At 35.8% G+C, this 26,957-nt stretch overlaps 3 protein-coding genes across 10 annotated transcripts in view; 2 read left to right on the forward strand and 1 right to left on the reverse strand.

The window, feature by feature from the left end:
- Ack (activated Cdc42 kinase) lies at window positions 1-17,469 on the forward strand. Of its 6 annotated transcripts, none has more exons than XR_011801710.1 (6): window positions 865-1,791; window positions 2,776-3,318; window positions 4,003-7,134; window positions 8,794-9,639; window positions 16,757-17,071; window positions 17,402-17,469. XR_011801710.1 is itself a non-coding variant. In XM_072017668.1 (4 exons), the coding sequence occupies exons 2-4, from the start codon at window positions 2,795-2,797 to the stop codon at window positions 8,891-8,893; spliced, it is 3,756 nt and encodes a 1,251-aa protein (XP_071873769.1). In that variant the 5' UTR covers window positions 865-1,791; window positions 2,776-2,794; the 3' UTR covers window positions 8,894-11,206. The 6 variants fall into 6 exon arrangements, 1 of the variants encoding a protein (XP_071873769.1); XR_011801711.1 differs by having other exon boundaries at window positions 16,757-17,046; XR_011801709.1 differs by lacking the exon at window positions 865-1,791 and adding an exon at window positions 1-407 and having other exon boundaries at window positions 16,757-17,469.
- LOC139994760 (uncharacterized) lies at window positions 17,236-26,634 on the forward strand. Its single transcript, XM_072017702.2, has 5 exons — window positions 17,236-17,924; window positions 21,479-21,648; window positions 25,496-25,577; window positions 25,858-25,907; window positions 26,182-26,634. The coding sequence occupies exons 1-5, from the start codon at window positions 17,677-17,679 to the stop codon at window positions 26,343-26,345; spliced, it is 714 nt and encodes a 237-aa protein (XP_071873803.1). The 5' UTR covers window positions 17,236-17,676; the 3' UTR covers window positions 26,346-26,634.
- The window catches only part of LOC139994761 (uncharacterized), a 7,008-nt gene continuing 1,692 nt past the window's right edge, over window positions 21,642-26,957 (reverse strand). Inside the window, exons 5-7 of one of the 3 annotated variants that reach the window (XR_012453404.1) lie at window positions 26,632-26,778; window positions 23,582-25,413; window positions 21,642-23,257 (exon numbers count right to left, since the gene is read on the reverse strand). Coding sequence is in view for 2 of the 3 variants with exons in the window: in XM_074112063.1 (XP_073968164.1) it covers window positions 26,637-26,778 (142 nt within the window). In the remaining variant the exon portion in view is untranslated. Of the gene's footprint in view, window positions 23,258-23,450; window positions 25,414-26,480; window positions 26,779-26,957 lie in introns of those variants that run through there. The other 2 variants (XM_074112063.1, XM_072017703.1) reach the window with 2 other exon arrangements.

The raw sequence follows: 26,957 nt of genomic DNA on the forward strand, positions 1-26,957 counted from the left end.
AAGAAGGATACTCTTCTGCATGCAGTGTTTCTGAAACAACCTGTTGAAACATCGTACCAATATCTTTCAAAAGTAAAAAATTTCTTCTCAACTTACACAGATATAAAATTACAACAAATCAGATCTAAAACAAATCTTCGAACGAACTGAAATCTTTAAAAATTCTCACAACATCTGTAATTTTGTTGTCATTATAAATAGTAAGAGTTTTGCGTCTTAGCTTCAATATATTCCGTGAAATCTATGTTACTCAATGCTTTTGCGCACATTATTACTGATAAGTTTGTTATCTCTATCGATGTATATATGTCCAAGTTTTCCTTGAGAAAATGGGTTAATATTAAAGTCTAATAATATAACGTAGTACCAGTTATCTAATTAAAACACTAAAATAATGGCTAATTGAGGTAAGTTTACAATAAACAAAAATAAATATATAATATTCATTAAAAATCATTCATTAAAAGTAATGAAATATAATTTCCAGTGATAATTTACTTATCGCGAAATTTATATTATACTATATTCACGAAAATCATCAATGTCATATTTTTATATTCTTTACGCTATAACTTTAATTTTTCAACAAAACTAAAATTTAATTTATATACTTTCCTTTTAAAGTCTCGAACCTTCTTCACAATAATTAAAAGGCCATTATCCGTAAATTACGTAACTTTTTACTATAGAAAAATAACATGTTTGTACATTTCTGCCATTCTCCTGCTATCATATAAATAAATGTTAAAAAGAAAGAAAATTTACAAAAATGTATTACACACTCTGTAAATGAAAAACAAAAATAGTTTTAAGATAAGATTAAACACCCTATAATCAACGCAAGTATTTGAACATTCGCGCGCCCTTCGTGTTGTTATAGCACCACGCTGCTCTATCTAGTAACTTTCCCTGCTCTCAAAGTGTCTGTAAACTTCACTTCCAAAAATTTCCACAAAATTTCCAAATAATCTTCCACTTCTCTACAAATTCTAAAAACTAAAACCATTTACAAAAACTCGTGCAAACTTCTCAATCAAAATATCAAACATTCTGGTGTATAATTTAATGGATCGATTTCTGCAACGTGATACATGGCGCCATCTCGTCAACGAGAACTTCGTTGCATCGTTGCATGTTCCATGGCAGTAAGCGACCCTGTGTTTTGTCAGGTAGATAGGTTGCTCGTTCCTTCTTCGAACGTGAATTTCAATTCGAAAACCCGTCGAATAAGAGGAAGTACGATGTATACAATATATAGCGGGCACCGAAACTCGTGTCGATCATTTCGTTTAAGAATCGTCTCGGTTCAAGTGGGAAAAATCGCGCGCATGTTTTAGGTTAAACCGTACGGAGTTGGTCGAGTACATAACAATGCGTTGCGTGAGAAATTCATACGGTGAAAGTCTGTTGGACGTCGTGCAATCGGAATTCCGACGAAGCGAACGTTGTCGCGGGCTCTTCGCCGCTTTCTGACCGCCTTCCTCTTTGATCGTGCGTGCATCTCATCGTGTGCGTTTCGTTCGCGGTGCAACAACAGCCTGGTAGGGGGCAAGAGAGAGAGAGAGAGGGAGAGGGAGAGAGAGACAGCGAGAAACAGAGAGGGAGAAAAATGCCGAGGATGCTCGAGTGGCGATGATTCCGCTCAAATTTCGCCGCTGTCCAATTTCATATAGGATTTCCCCGCGTTGCACATGCAACGAGTGACGGTAAACAGATTCACGTTCCGACGAACATACGCGCTCGCGGAATGGAAATCTAACTGCTCTCCAAACTGTTTTCCTCCATCGAAAGGTAATCGATGTTTTTACCCCCTCAGGACCATATCTACTTATCTCATTTTTTCTTTTCTTATCTTTGAGAATCTAACATGTTTCTACTTTAATCGACGCACGTAGTGTTTTTTTTTTTAATTTGTTGTGGTTCGCGTTTTTTGTTTTTAACGCATTCTTCCTTCTTATTTTTATTTTGAAATTAATTACATGAACCCTTTGTGTACATTTACTAATATTATTAATGAAATGTTATAAGTTATTCTTTTTAAAACGATTTGTATAATGATAATAAATTTGGTAATGAAGTAATTAATATTCTACAAGTATCAGCTGATTGTCTTATTCAATATAAGATTGCAATAGAAATTTATAACATATCAATTAGTAAATAACTTTGCAAGAGGGTCCTAGTGTTTTTATTTCTGACCTATCATAGCCTTGAATTATTTTTAAAAATAGTTTAGAAAGGCAGAGAATATACATCTTGCATGATTGAGATTCTTTCCTATCCTGCATGAAAGCTCACCATCGTAAAAGCATTAATCTGGTACGTCTGGTGTGATCTAGTATTTATGCCAGGCTTTTTTGTGCGCACAAAGCAATGCATGGCATGGCATGTGCCAACAACTCTTCTCCTTGTGACTAAACATTATCTCATTTCCTGTTCAAGGAGAGGCAAAAATGAATGATAAATAACATATTTGTATCATTCTATATACCTACGTAAGCCTCTGTTACTAATTGTCTCATATGTATCCATTGTGTGGAAATAAAAATAAACCAACTCAACATTATTGAGTAATTGTTTTTCTCCTACCACTGAATTGATCCTTGTATTAATATTGTAATTTATGAATAAATAAATCATTTCCTTGTACTATGTTTCTTTCGTTTATTTTTTATGTGCCAATTATGGTAATTATATTCAGTTTCATGTCCAAGTTCATTTATTCTTTGTGTATTTACATAAACAAACGTTATAATCCATTTTTCTTCCTTTCAGGGTATTAGAATAATTGAACATGGCAGATGATGAGGGTACAGAATGGCTGCAAGAACTGTTGCACGATGTTCAACTTTCACAGTTTTTCACCAGAATAAGAGATGACCTACAAGTCACTCGACTACACCACTTTGACCATGTACAACCGGAAGATCTCGAACAGATAGGATTAGGAAAGCCAGGTATTAGAAGATTACTAGAAGCAGTGAAGAAAAAGAGAACCACACAATGGAAGAAAAGCTTGATGACCAAGATCAGGCCTGGCAGTAGCGCAAAAAGCAATAAAAGATCTTCTCAACCAGTTGAAGGTTCATCAGTGCTAACATGTCTCATTCAAGATAAAGATGTGACACTGTCTGATAAACTGGGTGATGGTAGTTTTGGTGTAGTGAGACGTGGACAATGGACTTCTCCTTCTGGTAGGATATTACCAGTTGCTGTAAAAGTTCTGAAGGCGGATGCTCTGACTCAGCCAAATGTTATCGAAGATTTTGTGGCAGAAGTTCAAGCAATGCACACGTTGGATCATCACAATCTCATTAGGTACATATCTTTGAAAATAGACTGTGGATTCTTATGTAGATTAATGTTTTTATAAACATAATTTAAAAAATAGAACCTAGACAAAGATTTGTTTGTAACGAGTGATATACTTGAAATATTTTATATATTAAATTTAAGGTGTAGGACGTGTTGAGTGTTATTAAAGTACTCCGGTGTTTAACTTAAACAATGTTTATTTCGATATCGAATGCGCGTCGTTTTAGATCGTAACATGATACACGTCGAGCTCAGACGATGTCGATACAGAATTAATATAAACTCGATACAGACTCGCTACCAACTAACCGTGGCTATCTGTCTGACTGACTAACCGTGCGACTATCAGCGACTATAAACGACTATCCCGAGCTCTTTTCCTCGTTCCCCTTTTTATAGGGTTCCGAGGTCCTCGAAAGAGAGAATTTCCTTCCGAGGTGGGGATGGAAAAACCCGTAGGCAATAAAATAATAAATTTTCTCTTCGAAGGCCCATGGGTTTTTTAGTAAGTCTCAGGATTTATTCGTTTACGACGTCCTGTCCTCAGATGGCGTTTCACGGGCGTTTGCGATGGCGTTTGCGGCCATGGGCCGCTACAAATCTTTAATAAATGCATAAAAATTCACAGTCTACCAATAAAGTAAAATAATTTGACAATATTAATTGAATAAATAAATTTTTTTCCAGGTTATATGGAGTAGTATTATCACAACCGATGATGATGGTGACAGAACTAGCCCCTCTGGGTGCCCTGCTCGATTATCTTCGAAAACAGTGCAGTCAAATTTCAGTATTAACGTTGTGTAACTACGCTTTGCAAGTGGTCACGGGTATGGCATACTTAGAAGCGAAACGTTTTCTGCACCGCGACTTAGCTTGTAGGAACGTTCTTCTAAGTTCAGTGGACAAAGTGAAGATCGGTGATTTTGGCCTAATGCGAGCACTGCCGCAACAAGAAGACTGTTATGTGATGACTGAACATAAAAAAGTGCCGTTTCCTTGGTGTGCTCCAGAATCTTTGAAAGCGCGTAAATTCAGTCACGCGTCAGATGTGTGGATGTTTGGTGTGACATTGTGGGAAATGTTAACGTTTGGTGAAGAGCCGTGGATAGGTTTAAAAGGATCAGAGATTCTTCGAAAAATAGACAAGGATGGTGAACGATTACACGAACCAGAAGCAACACCACCAGATATGTACCAATTAATGCTTCGTTGCTGGGCTAGGGAGCCTTCAGAACGACCAACCTTCGCTTCTCTAAAATCTTCTCTCACAGGAATGGTGCCAACTGTGATGAAAGCGATCAGTCACTTCACGATGGCTGGCAAAATGACCATAGAGCAGGGTGATCAGATAGTCATTTTAGACGGACGGCCGGAGAATTATTGGTGGAAGGGTCAGAACCAGCGAAGTTTTCAAATTGGGCTTTTCCCTCGTTGTTTTGTCGATCCTATGAGACGGAAACAGCGTGAGGACATCAGCAAGCCACTGGAGAATTCTTTTATCCATACTGGTCATGGTGCACCTTTTGGTAAAAGTTGGGGTAGTCCTATTTACATCGACGACGTGTATCTTCGAAATCCTATGGAGCCACCTGACGTCGTTGGAGTAACTGTTCCTCCAGATAGTCTCGTGAAGGATAAATACTGCGGTACACCAAGATCGCGAAAACAGTTCAATTATACAAAATTACAGAATGATATCGGAGCTAGTCCTGTGAAAACGTTGAACGCCTCTGTTCCTAGTGGCAGTCAGGAGGGCAGTTTGATAGATCTGTCCCCTGAGGAGATGGTGAACACGAGTGAGGCGCAATCGGACACTGCCTGTCGACGAGTCGTCAATATCCTCGACGAGCCAATCGACGATTTGGAACGGCAACAACAGACGAGTTGGCAGGACGAGGATCCTCGAACTTATGCCAACTTCCCTGGCAACGTCGACCCGGCTTATTCGGATCCGTTCGATACTTCCTCGGTGTTTATGAAGCTGCCTCATTCGAGATATTACAGTCATGTTCCCTCCGACGTGAGTAGTAGGTATTTCAAGACGCAAACGTACGGAAACGTACAAAATCAGGACGTTGGCGGTAGCAGCCAGGACAGTACAAATTATTTCACACCAGAGTCCGGCTCAGATGTGAACCATTATTCCCTTAATCTGAGCAAGGAGAGTAGAAACGATAGTATCAATTTGAACGTGAACGTGGACACGGAGGAAAGTAATGCGTATAGTCAGAATCATTATAGCGAGATCGATAAGCCTAGTCCACCTATGGCGAATTGGTCTAATTGGCCCGAGGATATGCAAAGCGAAGGTCAGACATACGTGAATGTCTCTAGTCGGAACTTGCAAAGCTCCGACGCGCCTCCTCCTCCACCTGTGGCTCCCAACGAGAGTCCTCCGAAACCAAAATCGAATCACGACTTGGCCCAAAGTTTGAACGAGCTAACAATTAATTCTTGCAACGTTTCTCCTAAAAAGTTGGACCCTACTTTCCTAGCTGAGCTGGAGAAGCATTTAGGTGAAAAAGAAGCGAGCAAGAACATGATCACCAGCCAACAGAATCCAGATTCGTCTGATCCGTATGCGTCTGTTAATAAATTACAAGATAGTACAATTCCAGCATTAAGGCCTCCACCTCAGACTATCAAACGTAAGTCTCCTCAGATGGACTATAGAAGCACCAATCTACCTAGCAAGGTTCAGAATTCCTGGTCATCGAAGAGTACGAACATACAGCAGCCTCCCAGGTCGCAGCCTGAACAACGCTTAGAAACGGCAACAGAACAGATGGTGGGTCAAATCTGGCAGCAGTCTCAAGCTCAGCAGCATAGTGCCTATGGTACTGCTCAGGGTAATCTGAATCTGTTGCAAATAGCTCCTAGCAACGTGTCCAAGCCAACCTTTAACCACGCACAGAACTCGCTACCGACGGCAAACCAGGCTAGCCACTTTCCAAATCCCACATTACCAACTGGCAGTCATGGGATAACGCAGATTCAAAATGATCTTCATCAAGCACACTCCAGTAACGTTTCAAAGCCTCCAAATGTGGTATTTTCTGAACAAGTGTACGCAGAGTTGAAACAGACTGTACCAAATCTAGACCAACTGTCTCAAAACGAGTTTAACACGCTATATAACAAGACAGTGCAGCAGAATATTCTAAGAAACTATTATGCAGCTAGTACATCGGGTGCAGGTGATTCAGCCAGCAATCTAAGTCATAGTCACTACTTGGAGGGAGCTGCAGCCAGCTCCCAGGCTCGTTCTGGTCAGTCTACGAGGAATATTTTTGGTCAAGGTCACCCCTGTGACTTTAGTCCTCACCTGAAGCAGCCTCCGGTATACAATCCTCCGCCTCCAGCAACGTGGAGTCCAATGAAATCGGTTCAAAACGATCTTGGACAAGGCCAGACTGCAATGAAGTCCAATTTAGCTAGCAATTTGGCTAACAGTCCCAATCTACTTCAGCTCACGCACACTAACCAGCCTCAAGAGGGCGCCATGACGCTGCAAGCATCCTCGACTAGATGTCTGCCTCCTCAGATGACAGAGACGGTCGTTAATACTCAATTAGCCCCCTCCACGTCTGCGTACCCCTCTGGTGTCAGCCCCCCATTGACCGCGGCCTCTCAACAGCTGGTCATGTCCCTCAACGATGAATTTCGAGCGAACAAAGTAATGAAGGTGCAGAGAGAGGCAGCTGACGCATCACAACAGGAAATACTCACCGCGCTACAGGCAACTGGCTGGGACACTAATCAAGCGGCCAAACAAATCCTGAAAGACAGGCAGGCGAAGATCGAGTCCCTCTTTAGGTAAGTTTGAAATTAATTTGAATTATTGGTTGGATGGTTTTGCGAATTTGGGGAAATTAATGAGAAGAGAGATGCGGATTTGAAGGATTTTTTCGAATCTGTACAATTTTTATTATTTTCTGGCTTGGCTTAGGTTTGGATTAAATTTTAACCCCTTGCCATACTATTACGAGTCCGAGTCGTGATGAGAATTTCGAGCCAAACCTGAATATCACGAGTCAGGCTCATGGTCTAATTTCATGTTAAACGCGAATATCACGACTCTCGCTCGGTCAAGTATGAATGTATCGAATGGTGTCTTTTTTGTAAACACGGGCGCGGCTATCTACACACTCAGTCGCACGATCTCATGTTTCAAGTTCCGTCGCTTCGGCTCTTTCCCCGACCATTCGGGCGAAACGTTTGGGTTTTCGATTCTTTCGAGTTTAATGGTATGGCAAGGAGTTAATTGGACGTGGGTCAATTTTAAATTAAATTTGGGTTAAGTTAGTACAATTTTTATTATCTTTTGGTTTCTGAAATTGGTATTAGTAAAATTACAATATTTTATCTGTCGTTTTCCCTTCTTTAACTCCTTGTTTCATGGTTTTCTCATGGATTTATATATCGTGTTATTCTAAAGCAAGACATTGAAACATTATACGTAGCTTGTGGTCAACAGTCTTAGTGTCTTGTAGGTTAAAGGCAGACTCAGCGTGTTTTCTTTTTTTAACTGATCTTGGATATAAGAGTAGCTTCTATTCCTATTGAATGTCATCCATAATCCACTTTATGAATGCGATTTCTTATATTTAATTCGAAAATTATATATATTTCTTTAATCGAGTTATTTACATAATTTCCGGTATTCAAACAGGTCGTAACGTTTCGAAAAGAAAGGTTAGAATTTCAGCACGTCTGTCTTTTCTCTGAGAAAGTACTGTTTAATATTCCTTTCACTTTTTAACTAATTATCACGTTGATGTCAAAATCTTTCGAGTATATATTCCAACCACATATAAAAGATACTTTCGATATTTGTTGAATCGTAGAATTCGTGAAACTTTATCGAACAAGATATAAGAAATGCTTTGATTGCTATCTATTTGTAGATCTCCCGAAATTTCTCCAAATAAATATCCACGGAAAGTTCTTGATCGTATAAGTTTCACGCTAAATGGGCTATAGACCAAAAGTTTGAAATCATTGTGTGTTTTAGAAATTAAAAATTTATGTATTATGAAAGTACCACAATTGTGAATCTAGTGCAGCCATATTTGAAAAACCGACTGCCATTTTTCGGGCAGCAGTGTACATATATTATATGGAAGCAAAAATGGAAACCTTTTTGTTATATTATACTATTTCAGTTAATCCATTAAGGACCACTCGGTGACACAAAATAAATATAGCTTATCTCAATCTCGTAAAGAAGATTACCGTAGGCAAGGAAAGACTTTATCGTTGTGCTGTAAATCCTTCGGATTTCTTCTCATAACCATAATGCTAAAAAGCGCAGTTCAATTATATAAATTAATCAAAAAACCCTTTTTGGATAAAATTTCTATGTTAATGGATTGCCTGTTCGGTAACCTATTGGGATAAAATATCATGGGTTTTCAAATTGTGCAATGAAGCTGAACGTTCTGAAAATGACGCAATCAATTATTGTAATTTCAGATTGGGCTTGGCAGATCGACAACAGTGCGAGGGTGCTCTGAAGCAGACTGAATACGATGTAGATTTAGCGGCTTCCCTTTTGTTAGATCAGGTCAAATGAAGCCAGATATTAAAAGCGAGCGCGCTCTTATTGAAGATATTGTAAAGTAACTATAGCAGTAAATATAGGTATATGTATTTATAAACGATAGCCATACAATGCGTAAAACGAGGCTACGGGCTCCGAGTATAATTAATTGTCTCCTGAAAAAGACATCTTCTTAAGACTATGATACCGTGTCTCATAAACGTAAAGCCAGCCTAAAATACCAAATTCTATAAATTCAAATTTTTTATAATATTAAACCGTTTATTATCTTTTTTTATCTCCTTTTTATTATTAATTCGCGCTCTTTGTATTATTTAATAGAAAAAGAAAACAATCTTCTACCGGAATCTTATTTTTTAAATTATTTTTATGAAAATATGAATTTGTAGAAATATTATATGAAAGAGAACATTTTCGGGCTGGTTTCATAATTATGAGACGGATATAGGATATTTAAAATTTTTCGAGGCTCTATGAAAGATTATAAAATAATTTCCGAGAAGGGAATGAGTATTGATATTTTTCTACTTTTTTCTCTCTTTTATTTTTACTCCCCTCTTATTTTATAATTTGGTAAAACCGAAGGAGCACAAGTTGCATTCCAGAAATTAGAAAAGAAATAAAGAAAAATTGCCTGAGCTACCGTAGCGAATCGTATCTCCGAAAGTAGAAAATAAAATTGTTACTGTTTGAGCCAGCGTGTAACTGCAACATCGACGCAGAATGCTTTACGACAAGAAGGATGGCTGGGGATGAAAGTAAGTTTCTTTCCTTCTCCTTCTTCTTCTTCTTCTTCTTCTTCTTTTTTTTTTTTTTTTTTTTTTTTTGGAGAATGTTCGAGTCACATAGTTTTTAGGATATGTGCTTCTTATCAAACAGAAAGTATATATGTGATTTATATATTGTTTATTTTATTCTGTAAAAGTATCGTTCAACAGTGATTTTTTAAATGAGTAATTTTCATAAAGAAGGAAAATTTAATTAATTTTTGAAGTATTGTAAAAAAATCGATACTCTTTGTGTTAGAATACTCAAGATCTTTTTTATGTAAACGTATTCATTGTTTGTATAAAAAAGTTTCAATGGATTTATGAACATGTTATTTATTTATGGTGTAATTTTCATGCCATGAAAGTATTCTTCCATATTTTGAATAAATCAAATATTCTAATGAATCCTGTATTTTTAAGAGGATTTAATTAGCGAAGCTAGTAAAAAGATTTGTATCTTTATTTATAAAGAGAGTCTTCCTAAGATTGTGAATGTTCATGCATTTATGGAAAATTGAAAAACTCACACGCTGTATCCAATATGCAAAAATATAGAGAATGTCAAAAGTGAGTAGGGCATTCGTTACAGCAGTTAAAGCAATAATTGAAATAAAGAGAGAATAATTTTCTAAAGCTGCAATCTAAATCAAGATATTTTTAAACCAATCTCCACTTCTCTCAAAGCACTAAGATTATAGAATGTTTCTTAAATTTGTATACTAATTGATAATTACAAATTAAACTAAATTGAATTTAGACAAGATCTATCAAAGTAAAGAAAATTATATGCATGAACAATTGGAATTTATATATTTACCTAAGTAATTTGTATAAACATTCCTCAAAGAACAAACAAAAACACATCTCTCTATATTTGCACCATAAATGAATAAAGTGGTCATAAGACTTAAACGGTTACTATATTCGACCATTTCAGTTGGAATCTGAAGCTCTTCTCGTCAACAATTGCTTGTGTGCAAATAGATTTACGTGGCCGCAAGTAAATCTCACAGAAAAGCCATATGTGTTCCATATAAGCTCTGTGAATTCCGTGAAAAAAAATGGGAACTTTTCCATGGCTGTTATTTCATGAATATTTATGACAGTATCACTGTGAAAGTGCTTGTAAGCGCCTGACTTCTTATGATCGAATTCCACAAGGAAATAGCAGAGAAATTTCAATCGATAGTGTCATCGATGACTAGACGAAAAATTCATTTGTCGCAAGAACAATTAAATCATTCTGTTAGAAAAGAAGAATTTTAGCTTGATGATTATTGGACTCTCTTGCACAATAATTTCATTTAAAATAATTTAACAAATTATACTTTAGTTTCTGTCGTTCAAACGAAGCATAATTCCATAATTTCTTGTACCATAATTTATTAACTGATGGTGAATAAACAAAGGACACGTCATTTCTTTAAAGATTATATCTTTTGACGATCTAAGTTTCGTTTGGTCCGCCAATTAAACAACTACAAGTTTTTGTAGATTTGCATTGCAAGAAAATTGTACAAATAAGAATCAATTCTAAGATAAATTTAAACATGGACACTTATCTGTACATTTCAATTTATGAAGTTGATGAACGCGACCTCCTGAGAATGGCCCAGTCGTGATCTTCGTACGTGAAACACGATATACGAATTGAAACGAGGCAAACTCTAAAATTAAGTAAAATGAAGTTGACGCTCTCACGGCGCTAGTGTCGCTCCGCAAATCGTCATCGTGTTAATATTATTTCATATCTTTGAATAAATGAAGATTCTATTGTATAACAAGTTCTAAGAGTTTAGCAAGGACCAATTATCATTGCAAAGAGCTTCGGGTCCAACTGACCAAATCCAGAAGCACATAGAGAATTCCTGAGTGGCACAATTCTGTGCAAGCAACATTCTGTCAATTCGAATTGCACGATCGACACACAAAGCCAGCTTAGCTGACAGTTGGAGCAAAAACTGTCTCGGGTCTGGCATAGTTCTAGCCTTAAACGTACACATGGTTGTCGAGTAAAAGCAATGCAATCGTGGCTGACGAAAGCGTTCGAGTCCGATAGAAATACAGTGACTCACGAAAGTGTTTGCATACTTATCGTAGAAAACTTTGATATATATATATATATATATATATATATATATATATATATATTATATATATGCTATACAGGGGGTGCGGCGGTTAGGTTGAGTTTAGGTTGGGGTTAGGTAATCATAATAGAATCGGGTAAGGAGCCATTCTACGTGGAAAAAAAATAAGGAAAAATCTCGGGATAACATTTCTTCATTTTTCTTTTTCGAGAAAATCGAGTTTGAAAATTTTCCAAGTAGATCTAATTCCGGTCTGAACAAGGATAAATAATCGACATTTATCGGGCTTTAAAATGCATTTGAAAATAAGGCAAAAATGAAGAAACTGCATTTCCGAGAAAAGTAAATTAGAAAATGTGTCACGCGTGCTCGGGTACACGCCAGACCAATTCGTTTTCAAGTAAACCTATTCAAACATTATTTTCTTCGAAATGAGGCATTGAACGGAAAAGTTTCGAAAGTATTTCCGCGTGTATAATAATCTCGTATTGATTACTTACTCATACTTGCGCGGTATGTGGTCAAGTTAGAGCACATCCGACAAATTTTCAAGCTTGATTTTTTCGGAAACGAAGCATCGTATGAAAAAATTGCATTCTACATTTTCGACTTATTTTTTCATGTAGAATCAGCCCCTGCTCGATTGTACTATGTTTACCGTCTCACCTTGCATAATTTTGAAATTTTATTAGCATTATAATGAGAAATCGTGGCTATGTTGGTCAAGTCCGTAATGATTTTGAAACCAATCTCCCGTCTCATTGCAACGCTAATGAAATTTATACATATTATTACATAATATATATAGGAAGATTTCTACGAGCGATCGAATATTTTGATGAGCTACTGTAAATGTATATGTGTATAAAAACGATTTGATACTGCATACAGGGGGGAAAGAGATTGCCAAGTAGCGAGAAGCGTTGAATTTTTGTAACTGTGATATGCATTACTAAAGGCTCTAGCGTTCAGAAATAGAAAGAAAGCGAGAGAGAACGAGAAAGATTTGTTGTCCTTATTTAGAATTAGCGATATACCGACTAGGTTATACTCGTCTAATACGAGAAGTGTACATAGCCGTTTCTAGCGACTGAGTTAATATTATACGATTCCTTTTTCCCTTTTTCTTCTTTTTCTGACCAATGCGCGAGGTCAATTAGTTCAAAAGACGTTCGAGTGTAATTGGGACGTGTGCTTGATCGTTTCTCCTAACTTTCACTACCGTTGTGTTCTTCTGTGCAGGAAGGAGTTACATATTTGATAGTTTCCTTTGATATTGATCTTTGCATTAAATTTTCAATAAATTGAAACGTCATCGATTACTGGTCAAATCAATTTTTAAGAATAGCAGATTTCTTCCGTTTAAAATTGCAATTTGATTGAAATTGATGCTAGATTTAATTTCTTGTGTATTTTTCTGTCATCAACAAATTTCTTAGGTTCAATAGAAATTCGAAAGAATTGTTGTTCGTTTCAATTTCATGTTAAAGGAAAATGTTAAAATAGGGTTTATCCTTAATCCATAAAAAAGTGTATAATTAAAAAAACTATTATACATTTATGAAAATTCCTTTCTGTACAGAAACAAGTTGTACAATGAAAACGGGAAACACTGTGACTGTCATACGACAAAAGCCACCTAATCGCTATTTTCCAAATTTAACCTAAAAAGTCATTATTTTTCTAAGTCAACCCGTTTTTAACAAAATAGAAAAATAATAAACGAGGAAACTATAAAAATAGGACACTGACAGAGTTTCCCATTTCCATTCCACGAACACATCTTACCTGATCGACTGACATTTCGATATAGTTGGATCATGGTGTGCACAGAGCGCGCAGGAAAATACAAAAGCGCGCGATTCCATCGCGATACCGAAAGTTCAGTCGAGATGAGATAACTCGTGTTTGAAAAATCATGCGAGATAGGCTCTCTAATTAATTCCTTGAAATCCAATGTCCGATTCCTAACCTATTTTAATCCAATGTTTCCTAAAATGTACGCGGACGCTTGTGTGTCATGGCTGCCGTTATGGATCGAAAAAAATGTTCGATACATCGCCAATAAAACGTAAATGACCTGAGATCCAGGATTTCTTTCATTTACATGGTCAATATATTATGGTTAATTAATGTTAATGGAATATAATTGAAGGAACACATAATTGAAGTTAGCGAAATATATACTACCTAACCCTAAACCTTATGATGGGTTTTTAGGGTTTATAGGATTTCTATGGGTTCATAGGATCTAAGTGATTCGTGGATGAGGAGATTTCTAACTAACGAGCCTTTAATCTAGAAAGTTATTGTTATATATTTTACCACTCTGACTATTATTGAACGTTGTTTGGAAAGTCTGTAGAAAAGTTTAAAAAAGTTTCAAAATTTAGAAATTTAAAATTTTATCCACTAATCGATAAATAAATTTTCTTTCGAAAATTCTTCGCTGCCTACTGACTTAATCAGTCATGTTTCGAAAGATCTCTCCTCTTTTCCTAACATGAATTTTTCTAGCAGACAGCGAAGAGCAAAGACCAGATCAAATTTCAGGCAATTATTAGCGAATCAGATTGGCTTGCCTAAAACCCTAGCGCCACCTTGATGAAGCATTATCCCTCTTACGACCAAATACCACGAAAAGATGATCAAACAAAGAGTTAATTATCAAATATAAACTCCAACTGGAATTTATTCAAATTCATGTTAAACTTGAAAAAACACAATGAAACTTTCCAAACAATCCACCACTATAGTTGTTCAATATCAATGTTACTATAATGACTATCTAATATTTCTCACCGTCTTTAAGCTTGCCTAGATTTCTCCATAAATATCATCGGGCTACGCAGACATTTTAAACGCCACATACACAATAATGGAGGAATCTTCCAACCGAATCTAACCTATGAAAGTACAGAATTACGTCAGAATTTTGAGGATTTAAGATATAAATATTCAGAAATTCTGCTCTTCCCAGTTAATCGTGAGAGATTAATGTTTTAATAAAAAAAAATCGTCCGAGTGCTATCGATGTATAGACCTTTACGTTGAAACAGGAAGATGGCTGATCGAAAAAGGAACAAAGACGGAAATTGTCGGTGTTCGGTTGAACGCATCAAGGAAAGTAGAGGATGATTCCGGCTTTCTACCAGTTTCAGTTTTCGATAGACCGGAACCTGGTGAATGTTCGCTAGTTTGGGCGGAAAATAAGAGTATTTTGTTATGGACGCCATCATGGTACATCTCTTCAGGGACGAATCTATTAAAGGCAGATAAAGATGATTGCTCTTTTATTTTTATTTTTCTAAAGGAGAATTTTGTATTTTTTTTTTTTTTTTTTTTTTTATTGTTCGTCGATAGCAGTAACATATGGCCAATAAAATAAAAGGGCTTTATACAGTCAAGAGTACTTATTCAAAACAACGTCCATAGTAATTTTTGAAATCCTAATTGAATTTTTAAAAAGAACTTAGATATACGCACCAATGTCCCTGAAGAGACAAAATGTATCAGCTGACCGACAAAAAAAAAAAAAAAAATCGAAGAAATCTATTTCCCTTGATTATTTATTTGTGATTATCGAAAGAACCTTCAGTTCGACTTTGTAATTCTAATTAATTTTTATCTAGTACCCACTGATGTTCATTTGTGATCATAGCGTTATTACGTTTTACAGCTGCCTTGTGATTGATTGAACCTTCGATTGTATTAAATGTATCGATTAATTATATTTTGTATACTGATTTTATCGTCACTTTCTTTATTTTCCTTTTCTCTTATTAACGCGTGTTATAGACTCTACAGACATCGTTCGCAAAAATATCCGCACTTTTAAATGTTTCAAATGCACGCAGCAATACTTTTAAATGTCTACAAGAACAGAGGTGCTCAAAATAAATTTTCAAAGATATTGAGAGAGAGAGAGAGAGAGAATGAAGTGGGATATTTTACGAAGATTAATTTAAAGACGATGAATAATACATGAGACGATATTTGTATATCGTATCACGGTGACTTAAAAACTTGCAAATTATTGGTTACGTTAAAAATTGTACGTGTCTTTAAATCTCTTTACATCATAATCATGAACGAACAGTATACATGCTCGTAAACAATGCCTACAACTCTATCGACGCCGCTATATTAATTTCCCGCCAAACCTAACCTAAATCGTGAGAACGAAGTACAACGAACTCGATAAAACTAGCTCAGATTATCTATAATTAGTCAAGCTTGATGAAATATTGTATTTTATTACGATAGTCTTACATGTTCAATTCTATGATCGTGTAATTACGTAATTTCTCCTCAATCGTGTTTTTCGTAGAATCATGCCGGTAATACGATTTAATTGACCCGCCTGGGGTATCAAGCAACAGGTATCTGTTCACGTGTCTACGTACGTGTAATTAAACGAGTCGCGTTGACGATCGTTTCTTGAAAAGGCTGATGAAAGTTTATTGCGTAATCATGTGGCACGCATGGGAAGTTTAAATTGCTGCTCAAAGAAATAACGAGCCACTGCAAGAACGTCGTCTCGATGGTTCTTTCGTTCGTATACATTTCAGAAACGACATTCATTGAATGTAGCTTGTTTAAGTTTTGATTGATTTACGGCTGTGCCTTTTTGGAAACTTTAATGGAAACATTCACAGATATTCAAATAATTATTACATTAATTAATCACGAATTAATTATTCCATTAGTTTTTTCGTTATACAGCGATTATCATCAACTTCGATTTTAGGAATTGCGTGAAAACGTCTTGAAATTTTCATAATCGTTTTATCTGCTCCTTGAGATAGGTTATTCAACTTCTATGCAATTCATTCACAAAACAAAAGAAAAAAAGAATAGTAGAGAAGAGCTTATTATATTAGAAGAAATCTTACGAAATAGAAAACTTGCTTTAGTAAGGAAAACTATTGGAAAATGTATGGCTTACGTGGTCCAAAAGCACGACTATCACAGTCTCGAGTAGACGAAAAACGCAATCGTATGTACGATTACAGGTGCAACGAGGCGATGCAACAGGTTCAGAAGAAGGTGGGGTAGCGCAGGCGTGAAAGTCTTTGGTTTCACTTGTATTCGAAGAGAGCTAGCTACCGGTAGTAGAAGAGGAGTAGGAGGAGTCGAACGGATCCAGAAGCGAAATCGTGCTCGTGCCGTGCACAATGCGTCTCCTCGACCGACCGGAAACGGATAATCTCGATATCGTTACGAACACAACGCGAACGAACAGAAGTTAAATCTTCGAGACCGTCAAGTGTGTAGTTTTCTGGTGTTTTCGTGTGACTGACAGGTTCTTTCCTTCCTATTTCAAAAGTGTATAACTTATTTTAGCTTTCTCACGCCTTAAGTATTTTGATCAATTATTAACTAATTAGGCGATTATATTGTCTATCACGTATTATGTATTACAATCTTAAAGTTGGTCATGGATTTTAGAAGAAAAATTGTTTTTATTACCGATAATTGATATATAATCGATATACAGTAACATAAATGATATTTGCATCTAGAAGGATCGAGTACTCCACTGTTTTCATTCAAATTGACAGAATTTAATTATTGATCTTTAGAACGAACGAGTTCTATTAAATTCAAATTTCATGTAGCTGATTTTTCATTCAACCCTGGATTTTTCCAATCTGTAGATTCTGTTCTTTTTCTCGGTCTACAGTATCACGTTGTAACGACTACCTGAATAAAGAGTATTCAAAATTCCCCTAGAAAATTCTATTGAATAGCGAAAACGATACACAGACTTGTTCCTATTCAAAATTCTTTCTCATTTAATAATAAGGACAAAGTACAGACTGAAGATACAGGCCGAAAAGAAGAAGCCAGAATTTCTCCAAATATACCACCGAAAATTCTGCTCAAAGACAAAATACTGAAGAAACTGAAAGGAAGAAAGCAAAAGATAAGAATGCCGGTAGAGTCGTCAATATATTGGGATTCGATCGGTTCTCAGCGTTCTACTTCCGTTGGTAGCTCCGGGGACGCATACAGCTCTGGAAGTGCCAGCAGACACTATGTCGACCCGTGGGATTTGGAGAATTATGTGTACCTACGTCGGCATAGTGTCGCCAGTCTGGCGCAACAGATGCCGCTACATCATCGTCGACCCACCTATCGGTCATCCCAAGAAGCAGCGTCTGCTCACTCTGAATATTGGTGAGTGGTGGTGAGCAAATTTCAAGAACAACCTGATAACATTCTCATTAACCGCATTAGGCCGATGGAATTTATGGTCACTTTTCCGATCGTGTTAAAGAAACTTTTTTCCGATCATGTTAAAGAAGGTTTTTTCCGATCATGTTAAAGAGAGTTTTTTTCCGATCAAGTGTGGCACTTTCGTTTTATGATTGTTGTGTAGTATTCGTCTTGCAGAGAGAAGGATTTAAGTTAGTTGGTTGATAATAGGATCATTTGGTTAATAATTAAAGTATTGGAATTATATTTAGAAGATAATGCAGGTATGCACTCTAATCAGAAAATTGGACAATCACGGCTGTTTCCCCTAATCCGCTGCTTCCCTCTTTACTTCCAACAGCGCACGCAAAGTGCTTAAGCGTCATTTATCTAAACACTTACCATGCCCAACGCAGTGTAACTTGGGCAACCTGACGAGAACCGAAGCTCTCTGCGTGGCTACAACCTTGGCCAATCTGATAATGAAAATTACCCATAACTGTCCTATAAGAGACCGTGTATCTTCGCATCAGAGGAAAAACGGACTAGAGATTGAAAAATCGAATAAATGTGAAACTATCTGCGTAGAATTTAAATCCTTATAAAAGAGACTTAATCCTTCCGATAAAATTAACGATTCTTCTTAGTATTAATTTTTATTTCCTAGAAAAAATAAAATCGAGGATAAAATTGGGGATAACCGAGAAATAAAATTACAACAACCTTATCCTTTGCGTGGAACGATTTATAACCTCTTCGAATTAATCTTCCATTCTCAAAATTACGTTTCGCTAACAAGGACAATTCTCGAAACACAGAACAGATACGATGATTGGTATCGTTCGCTTTCAAATTACGACACATCTATCTACGTTCCCTCTGTGTTCTAATTTACTATGCAATTCGAGAATGTTTGTATCGTTACACCATGTGGAACTGGGAATGTTAATGGATCCTGAGTGCTTGAAACCGATGAATGCGGTTAATCGAACAGCAACACTAGTAGTTTCAGTGTAACAAACAACTGACACTTGAAATTTGATCAGAATAAACACGTGTCGATCAAACACACGTGTAATTTTCGTTATTAGAACTGATTAGAGAACTTAGAAGATCGACAGATTAAAAAGTAAAGAAAAAGTCATAACGGTATATGGTAAATTACCGAGAGTGGTGTATACCATTGAATTCCTTCAACAGAACGCTCGTAAATAAATCATGCTTGCTGTTTAGTATAACACTGCTGATAATCCATCTTTCCACGGAATTGCGTAAAGTACCATATAATACTTCGTTTGCGAGCCTGATATTTTTCTTCTTTCTTTTCGTTCACAGTCTGTTTAACCCAATATATTTTTCATAAGCTGGAATCTGCTCGAGACAGATGATATCGGCGGGTGCAAAGTAGGGCGCTGTGTTCTTGAGCATTGCTCTCGTATGGTAGTACTTATTAAACTTTGCACACTTTCGCTCGATAGGGGGTAACGTGATTTTCGAAAGCAATTGTTCTTTATAGCCACGCGAACACTTTTATACTTTCGATGTTTGAAAGGGATACGAGTAACGAAGGAAACGAAACATAACCTTAAAATTGAATGGATAATCATACGATTAGCTAATTCAAAGGAAAGTGAGGATATTTAGAATTAGGCGAATAATTGTACGATTGAAATTTTCATTATCTATATATATATATATATATTTTTTTTTTAAATAATTACATTAAAATCGTAAGGTTATGCTTAAAAATTATTGCCAAATTCTTGCGATATTGGAAAATTTAACAATTCACCGTGAGCAAACTAAGAACAAGATTCTCGAAAATGACGCGATCATTATGTTTCTAAGTACGAATAAAAATCTGGACAGAAAAATTCGAAGATAAAAAGCAAAGGGTAGTTCTCGCCTAGTAAAATAAACATTATAACACGATGCAGAGATTTCTCTATTAGAAGCAACACGATTAGACGAGGGTACTTTTGTGTTTATTAAACAACTAGTAATATTTTCAACACGTGCGAAAAGTTACCACAGCGAGATCAAAGAACTTCGAAAAATTTGTTCAAAGCTACCTTATTTCTAAAGAGACAAAAAGAAACGAGAAAAGATACGCGCGTAAAAAATTGCGCAACCAGACGTTCGAACGATCACGAGACGCAATTACAATGGCATTTAATTGCCGGAAAGGGACACTTCCTTTAATCGTAATAGCCGTCCATTAGCGATGGAACGTGGTACATTGAACCCCGTAACGCTGTTTAAATCGATCATTCGGATCGGGTTTAGTGAAAGGCGAAATCCCTCAAGTGGTTTCGCGTTGCCTGTAATTCAGCAAAAAAACGGCGTAGAGAACATTTCGAACAGAGATTGCTGCTGGCAAGAATTATGGCCTGCCTTAAAAAGGCAATTTCTCAGTTTGTTCTGTCGATTTATGGCTCAACTGTCTCATAACTACTGTGTAACTAGATACAGAGAACAATTACACAGGGCGTTTCACTTTTTGATCTATAAATCTGTTTTAATTACCTTTCGAATCTTTTTTCAATTTAACCGACAGGTTTATCTATGCTACAGAACGAAAATTCAATGTTTCAGAGGTCTATGCCAGTCTACTGGTTGTTTTTATTCATTTTCATTCTCAGATATCTTTGTTATTCCTATACGCTAGGTATTTCATCGTTCTCGGTAGTTTTGAAGAGATTCGTTCGTTACATTACATTATTGCTACCAACTAATTTTTTCACTGTATTAACTGAAAGAACGACCTAAGTGTAAAATAAGGTAGCTTGAAAATAAGCGAACGAAACGACCTCTGTATCAAACGATAACTTAAAAAAACTACTTTTAAGGAATATTTATCTTCCTGATACATCGATCACGTGTTATAAGCTGCATATATTTCTATTTTATCATCCGAAATAATAGTCTAAGAAAGAATTCGTTGCGAATTTGAAATTGGAGAAATGGAACTGTCTGTATATTGGAAGATAACCTAAAAATCAAAGTCCCTGTGTTCTTCATATATTAAGCATAATTGATGCACTGTAATTGTCGATGTATATTAACCACAGATGTTTAATTACACGATTCGACTTTAGCACATTGTCTTTTGGACATTTATCATCATTATTCGATGCAATTATAGAGTTGTACGAGACTCTGAAAATGAAAGTGGCATAGAACAAAAAAGTTAAGAGAGCGCCTTGCGTAAAATGTTATAATTTAGTCGTTCGTTCTTCACGGTAAAATTTTAGCCGATTAGTAACAGCAAAAATTCCGGAAAATTATTCGACAGTTCTTGTTTTTTACAATAACCCATTGCCTGATCATTATTATCTGCATTTACTGTATGATCCATGAACCTTTGTATGAACTATGAGCGTTTGTCTTGCCAATAAGTTTAACACTGGCAAAACAAAAAGCTAGAACCATCAGAAATCTTTAATGACGGTATATTTTTAGTCTGAGATAAAAAAAAAAAGAACAGAATAAAAATTTAGCGTGCGAATGGCAAAAGTAGCTGACGAACGTTGCAGGTACTCGTCGTCGGTGAGAGAACCTGGCTACGACGCGCCTGCTTTCGTGGAAGAATTGTATTGTGGACCAGCCAGACTCACGAACAATAGTTGCTACTATCATCAGCCAATCTACGAGGACGAAGTACCGGATTACGTCGCCCCTTTTCCGGTCTACGCGCCTCTCTCCGGTAAGATTAATTGCTTTTTCCCTGACAATCCTCGCCACTCATCAAATCGAGGCCTCTACAGTGAATTAGACACGGAAACAACAGAAAATGTTTTCAGAAGGAAAGCTAGAACTCACTTCATCTAGATATACATATGTACGTAGTTGTTTGATATATAGATTTCTTTGATAGCTTTCTTGATAGCTTTCTTTGATAACATTAATGATATCTTTCTTTGATAGTACTTTGATAGATTAACAATAAGTAATTGAACTATTACTATACACTCGCTAGTGGTATACTGTGGTCTATACCGATACTATCTATGGTCGAATGGTCTTTGATCCATAAAAATGGTTCACTATGACACAAAAGCTTATAATTTTCTCGTGAATTTTTATACGCAGTCTTGTATTTATAACTTCGTTATCGACTTCAATGCGTCGATTTCTAGTAATTATTTCATTTAGTTGGTTTGTATTAAATAATTTTTAGCCCAGTTTGCCTGCTATATCTTCAGATTATAAGAGTTTCAGTGTGTGATAGAGCTACTTATCTTTGAATAAATTCTACGCCTAATTTAATTTCCATACTTTCATTTAGCGATCACTTATCTATCAAATGGTTCATTTTATTCGATGATTTACTTTGATACGTATTTTATGAGGCACTGTGATCTGGTAACCATTTCAGTTCTCTGATAGATAATTCCCTTTGATAGGTTGACTTTGTACCAATCATATCGTTGTATCAGAGAACTGTCTAGTGATTATCTATCTGATACAGCTCTATTATAGAACATCAAAGATCTGGTTATATGATTATACAATTAGAAAATTGATACGTCTCGAAGATAGACTCGACGTTAAGTCACATTTGACAATCTATGATCTGTGAACGTTTAGATTCTTTTGTACTTTACACGGGGGCACGTTGTATTCTGCAATTAATTATTCTTACATAACATTCTAATATTCTAAACAATGAGAATATCCAATATCAGAAGTGAATCAGATTGAAACCACTAAAGAACCATGCGCAACATACATTCTACTCTGATCTGGACCTTGAAAACGGAAGTTCTAGGTCTGTAAGCAAGTCTATAATTATACTGACCCGATATTCCTGATCAGAAAACCGTGATACCTACTGATTTTCACTTGCTTTCACACAGTTCGTATTCAGTCTATCGCATTTTCCGGCTATAGCGTTCCTTTTTCTTCATAAAGAGTTTATGCAAGGAAGGATGTCTCACAGGAAGAAACTCATCTGAATACACATTCATTAAAACTCTCTCAATTTTTTGCTGTTAACTTTAGAATCGACTAAATAGATGAACGACGTAGCAAGTGAACCATACGATCCATATCATTATTTCCTGCGGATTTCTCCTGACCCGATTTCCGAGTTTATCCGAGAAATATCTCCACGCCATTTATTATATCTCTGTTATATTTCTCCAATTAAAGCAGAAAGATCGTTAACGATTTTACGAGATAAACTTTTCATCAGTTTTAATGCAGAGCTCGGAAGTTTTTAAAATCGAATTTCCGCGTCCTGAAATTCTACGCTGATCTGGCACATTGTAATTCAAATTTTGATTTCCAATTCTTTCTCCAATACATACTACCTGGAAAAATAAAAACTAATAAATACGGAGAATATGGATTTATACCAGAATCATTCTATTAAAAATCCATTATATCATATATATATATAAAATTGTTCATCTTATTAATAAATTATATTCATTATATTAAATATATATAATATATATATATATATGATATATTTAATATAACGAATATAATTTCTTAATAAGATGAACAATTTTTAACAACACCATGTGTAATATATACGTGTATCCTGTTACATATATGTTTATGTATATCCTAAATTTTTTCCTGCAGGAATAGAGTACGTAATTAAGCAAGATACATAATCAAAACTGTACCTGACTATTATTAAGTGAAACTATAATTCGCATGGTCGAAAACCACAAGTCGTGGTGAAGCGCGTTTTCTCTGTCCAATAATTGATATTCCTACACGCAGTGAACTGGTTACGATTCAAAGAGATTATGCAATTGGCGCGTTGTATCGACTCTGCACGTACCAATGCGTTTGATCAAGGAACAGATTTCCGTTTCGGGTCCGGTTCAGGAATCCCATTAATGGTCGTGTTACGGTGAACTGGACCTTGCCGATGGCAACAAACCAACCGTTTCTTCCTCCTTAACCGGTGCGTGTCCATTTCTTCTTTCTTTTTTAATCGTAACAGTCGTAATCTATTTTAAAATACCCTGTTTACAGTGTTTTAAGAAACGACATTTTTAGGTTATGACAGTTACGTCAATTATCGTAGAGTTTATCATTCAATGTTAGGAAACCAGCTATTTTTTCATTCACAACGTTCTATTTAATATCGTAATAAATCTTTTTCAGCTGTGGCCTTTTGATACTCGTAAGTGTCTGTGGCAGTTCGAATGTTTGTACTTGTCGGGTGTGTCTGCTAAAGCGACTGCTAGAAATAGAATTGATTATGAGTGATTGCGCGTAGTAAGAGGCAATCGTAAATTTTCTAATCGAAAGTTGTATCGCGTGAAATCTTTGCTTTGTTAGAGGTGTTTCGTGTATGATATAACAGAATTCACATTTACATAACACATTTCGATGTACGCATTGAAAATACAGGATTTATGAACTGTACAATACTAGAACAAATATTTGAAATTGTACACGCGTGTTAAATTACATACGCGTACACATATTTGGCAGATATGTAATTTCTATGCAAATATAAACAATCGACCCAATCGTCTGTGTTGATTAAAATCTCGGCCGTATACAACGCGTACGTGAAAATATACTGTATGTTCGTTATATGTGTTCGACTTTGCGTATTCCCGCTTATTGACCGGCAAATTTTATCTCAAACATTTTGCGAGTGATAAAGATAATTGGAACGAAGCGATTATGCAGAGAACAATTATTTCCGATAATACAAAAGCGTTACAGCAAACACGTTTCGATATGCGTCGTATTTTCATAGGTGCACGCGTCACAATTTCTATCGTGCCCTAGAAAGTGGCAATCGCAATGATAAATCGTGACACGCGGCGCTAGTGTCGCATCCTCGCACGATTTCAACACGCGATTATTTTTCTGCGGCTTTCGATTGCCTCTCTGCTTTCACATGCGACTAAATAGATTCTGTGTATGTATAGAGAACTGAATGAATCATAGTGCTGTAAATCATTATTACCCACTATTATTTTTCCATTTTTTTTTTATTATTATCTTCTGGGTTTATTATCTTAAAAAATTGATTGTATATCTTTCAGGCGTGGTAGACGTATGGGGGCAGATGCTCTGCAAACATTTTCTTAACTCCATCCAAATCTTCATTTGGCTATTCCAAATTCGCTTTCTAAGTAATTCTTCTATCTCTTAAATCAGTATCAGTCGTCAACGCCATTCCCATACTATACCATCATCAACATAATGTCCCATTGAACATACATAGACAAGAAATTCTCCTTTTACCTCAAATTGTCTCTATTAGCTGACTTAGAAAAAGGAAACAGAAATTGTAAGAGAAGGTTGTTCTGGCTGTCGTGCGAGTGCATCAGAAAGTGTCTAAGCGAAATTACACGTGTCATCGCGAGCGATTTCCACGTCCTCGTTCCGAATCTCGCGAGCCTCGATACGAGAAAACGCAGAGGAAGGCGTCGCGTCGGTGGGCGTCGAATCCGCACGTTCCTCCGCACCCGGTCTAACGTCAAGTCTATTAAATGAGAACACGTCCATGTAATCGATTTCAAAACATTTATATGGCTTTTTTAAAATGGTCTTTAATGTCGTTTCAGAAGCGAGACACGGTGAATTCATGGAAGACCATAGGCGATTTGGACACAAATGCAAGTCTACCTCAATGGCACAGCTTCATAGGTATTCGAATTATTATCACTTTTGTACATTTATGGAAATGTTAAGGAATTTACATAATATGCATAATACGTAAAACTATGTAAAATAGCCAGATTAGAATAATTGATGTAATATCGAATAGCTGAAATTCTTAGTCAAATTCCCATTTTTTTAATTGTCATTATAAAGACACGAAGTTTAGCTGTTACAAATGATTTTTATGCTAATAAACGATTGTTCGATGAGTTTTATTTTTCTTCTTTTTTTAGAGATCCATATGTGATTTTCTTTATTTTTGTAGATCTATGAGCGTCGACGCTAATCTTCCGCCAATGGATTCTATAGAATTAGGTAAGCAATTTCAATGATCACGGTTCTTCGTGATTTAGATATCTGTATCAAGTATATCAATGAAACTGACGCCGTTGAAGAAAAGAGAAATACAAAGTTTTATCTATGAATTATGAAACAAATCCAAATCAAAATTTATAATTGGTTTTATTAAAATATGTTTCATTTATAATCTGGAATACTGCAATTTTCCGTATCTAGACAATAGTTTGATATTTTTCAACGATTTATTTAAACGATATTTATTTCATTTCTTATTAATTTGTTTTCACAGATATGCCAGATTATCGTTCTCAGCAAGAATACACATCGATGGAACAAGAGAAATACATGGTAGAAATTATTCCACCACCTCATTTGGACCTAAACACATATGGACATCTAAAAATCGATTACACGAACAGCTGGAATTCTTTGAATCGAAAAATCCGAAAATAATTGTCAATAGGATTTTTCTTTTCAAAGAAAGTATTAAATTTATTCTTCGGATATACTAATATACTGATACTTAGAAATATCGCCAATTATTTATGTAATATAATACTAGTATGTACGTATTTAAGAAACTTAAAATCGAACCAAAAATTATTCATAGTTTAATTTACTCGAGTAAACGAAAATCAGAAGCTAACTTTTCATTTACTATAAACATAGTAAATTAATGTATTTTATATAAATCGTAGTATAGTTGTGTCTCGTATGAAAAATAATAAATGCTAAATACCTATTTTAAGAAATGTCTATTATAATGTCTCTGTCTTCGTGAAATAACTTCCTCTTCTTCGTAGCACGATTTCTATTTCCAGCTTCATTGTCGTTGCGCGCCTCCAATGGCACGTTATTGATTGTTTCTATGTCCAATTCTGGCCATCTATAGTTGATATCATCGGGAATGTAAAGTTGCACGAATTTAATGTTATGAATATAATACTTAATAAAGAAAGTTGAGAAAATTTGAATATTACAAAAATGTAGCAAGAAGATGGAAATAAAATTACTTTGTAAGTTGATTGCAATCGAAAATTTAAGATTAATAGAAAAATTAATATT

The sequence above is a fragment of the Bombus fervidus genome, chromosome 15 (assembly GCF_041682495.2).
Source record: "Bombus fervidus isolate BK054 chromosome 15, iyBomFerv1, whole genome shotgun sequence".
NCBI lineage: Eukaryota > Metazoa > Arthropoda > Insecta > Hymenoptera > Apidae > Bombus > Bombus fervidus.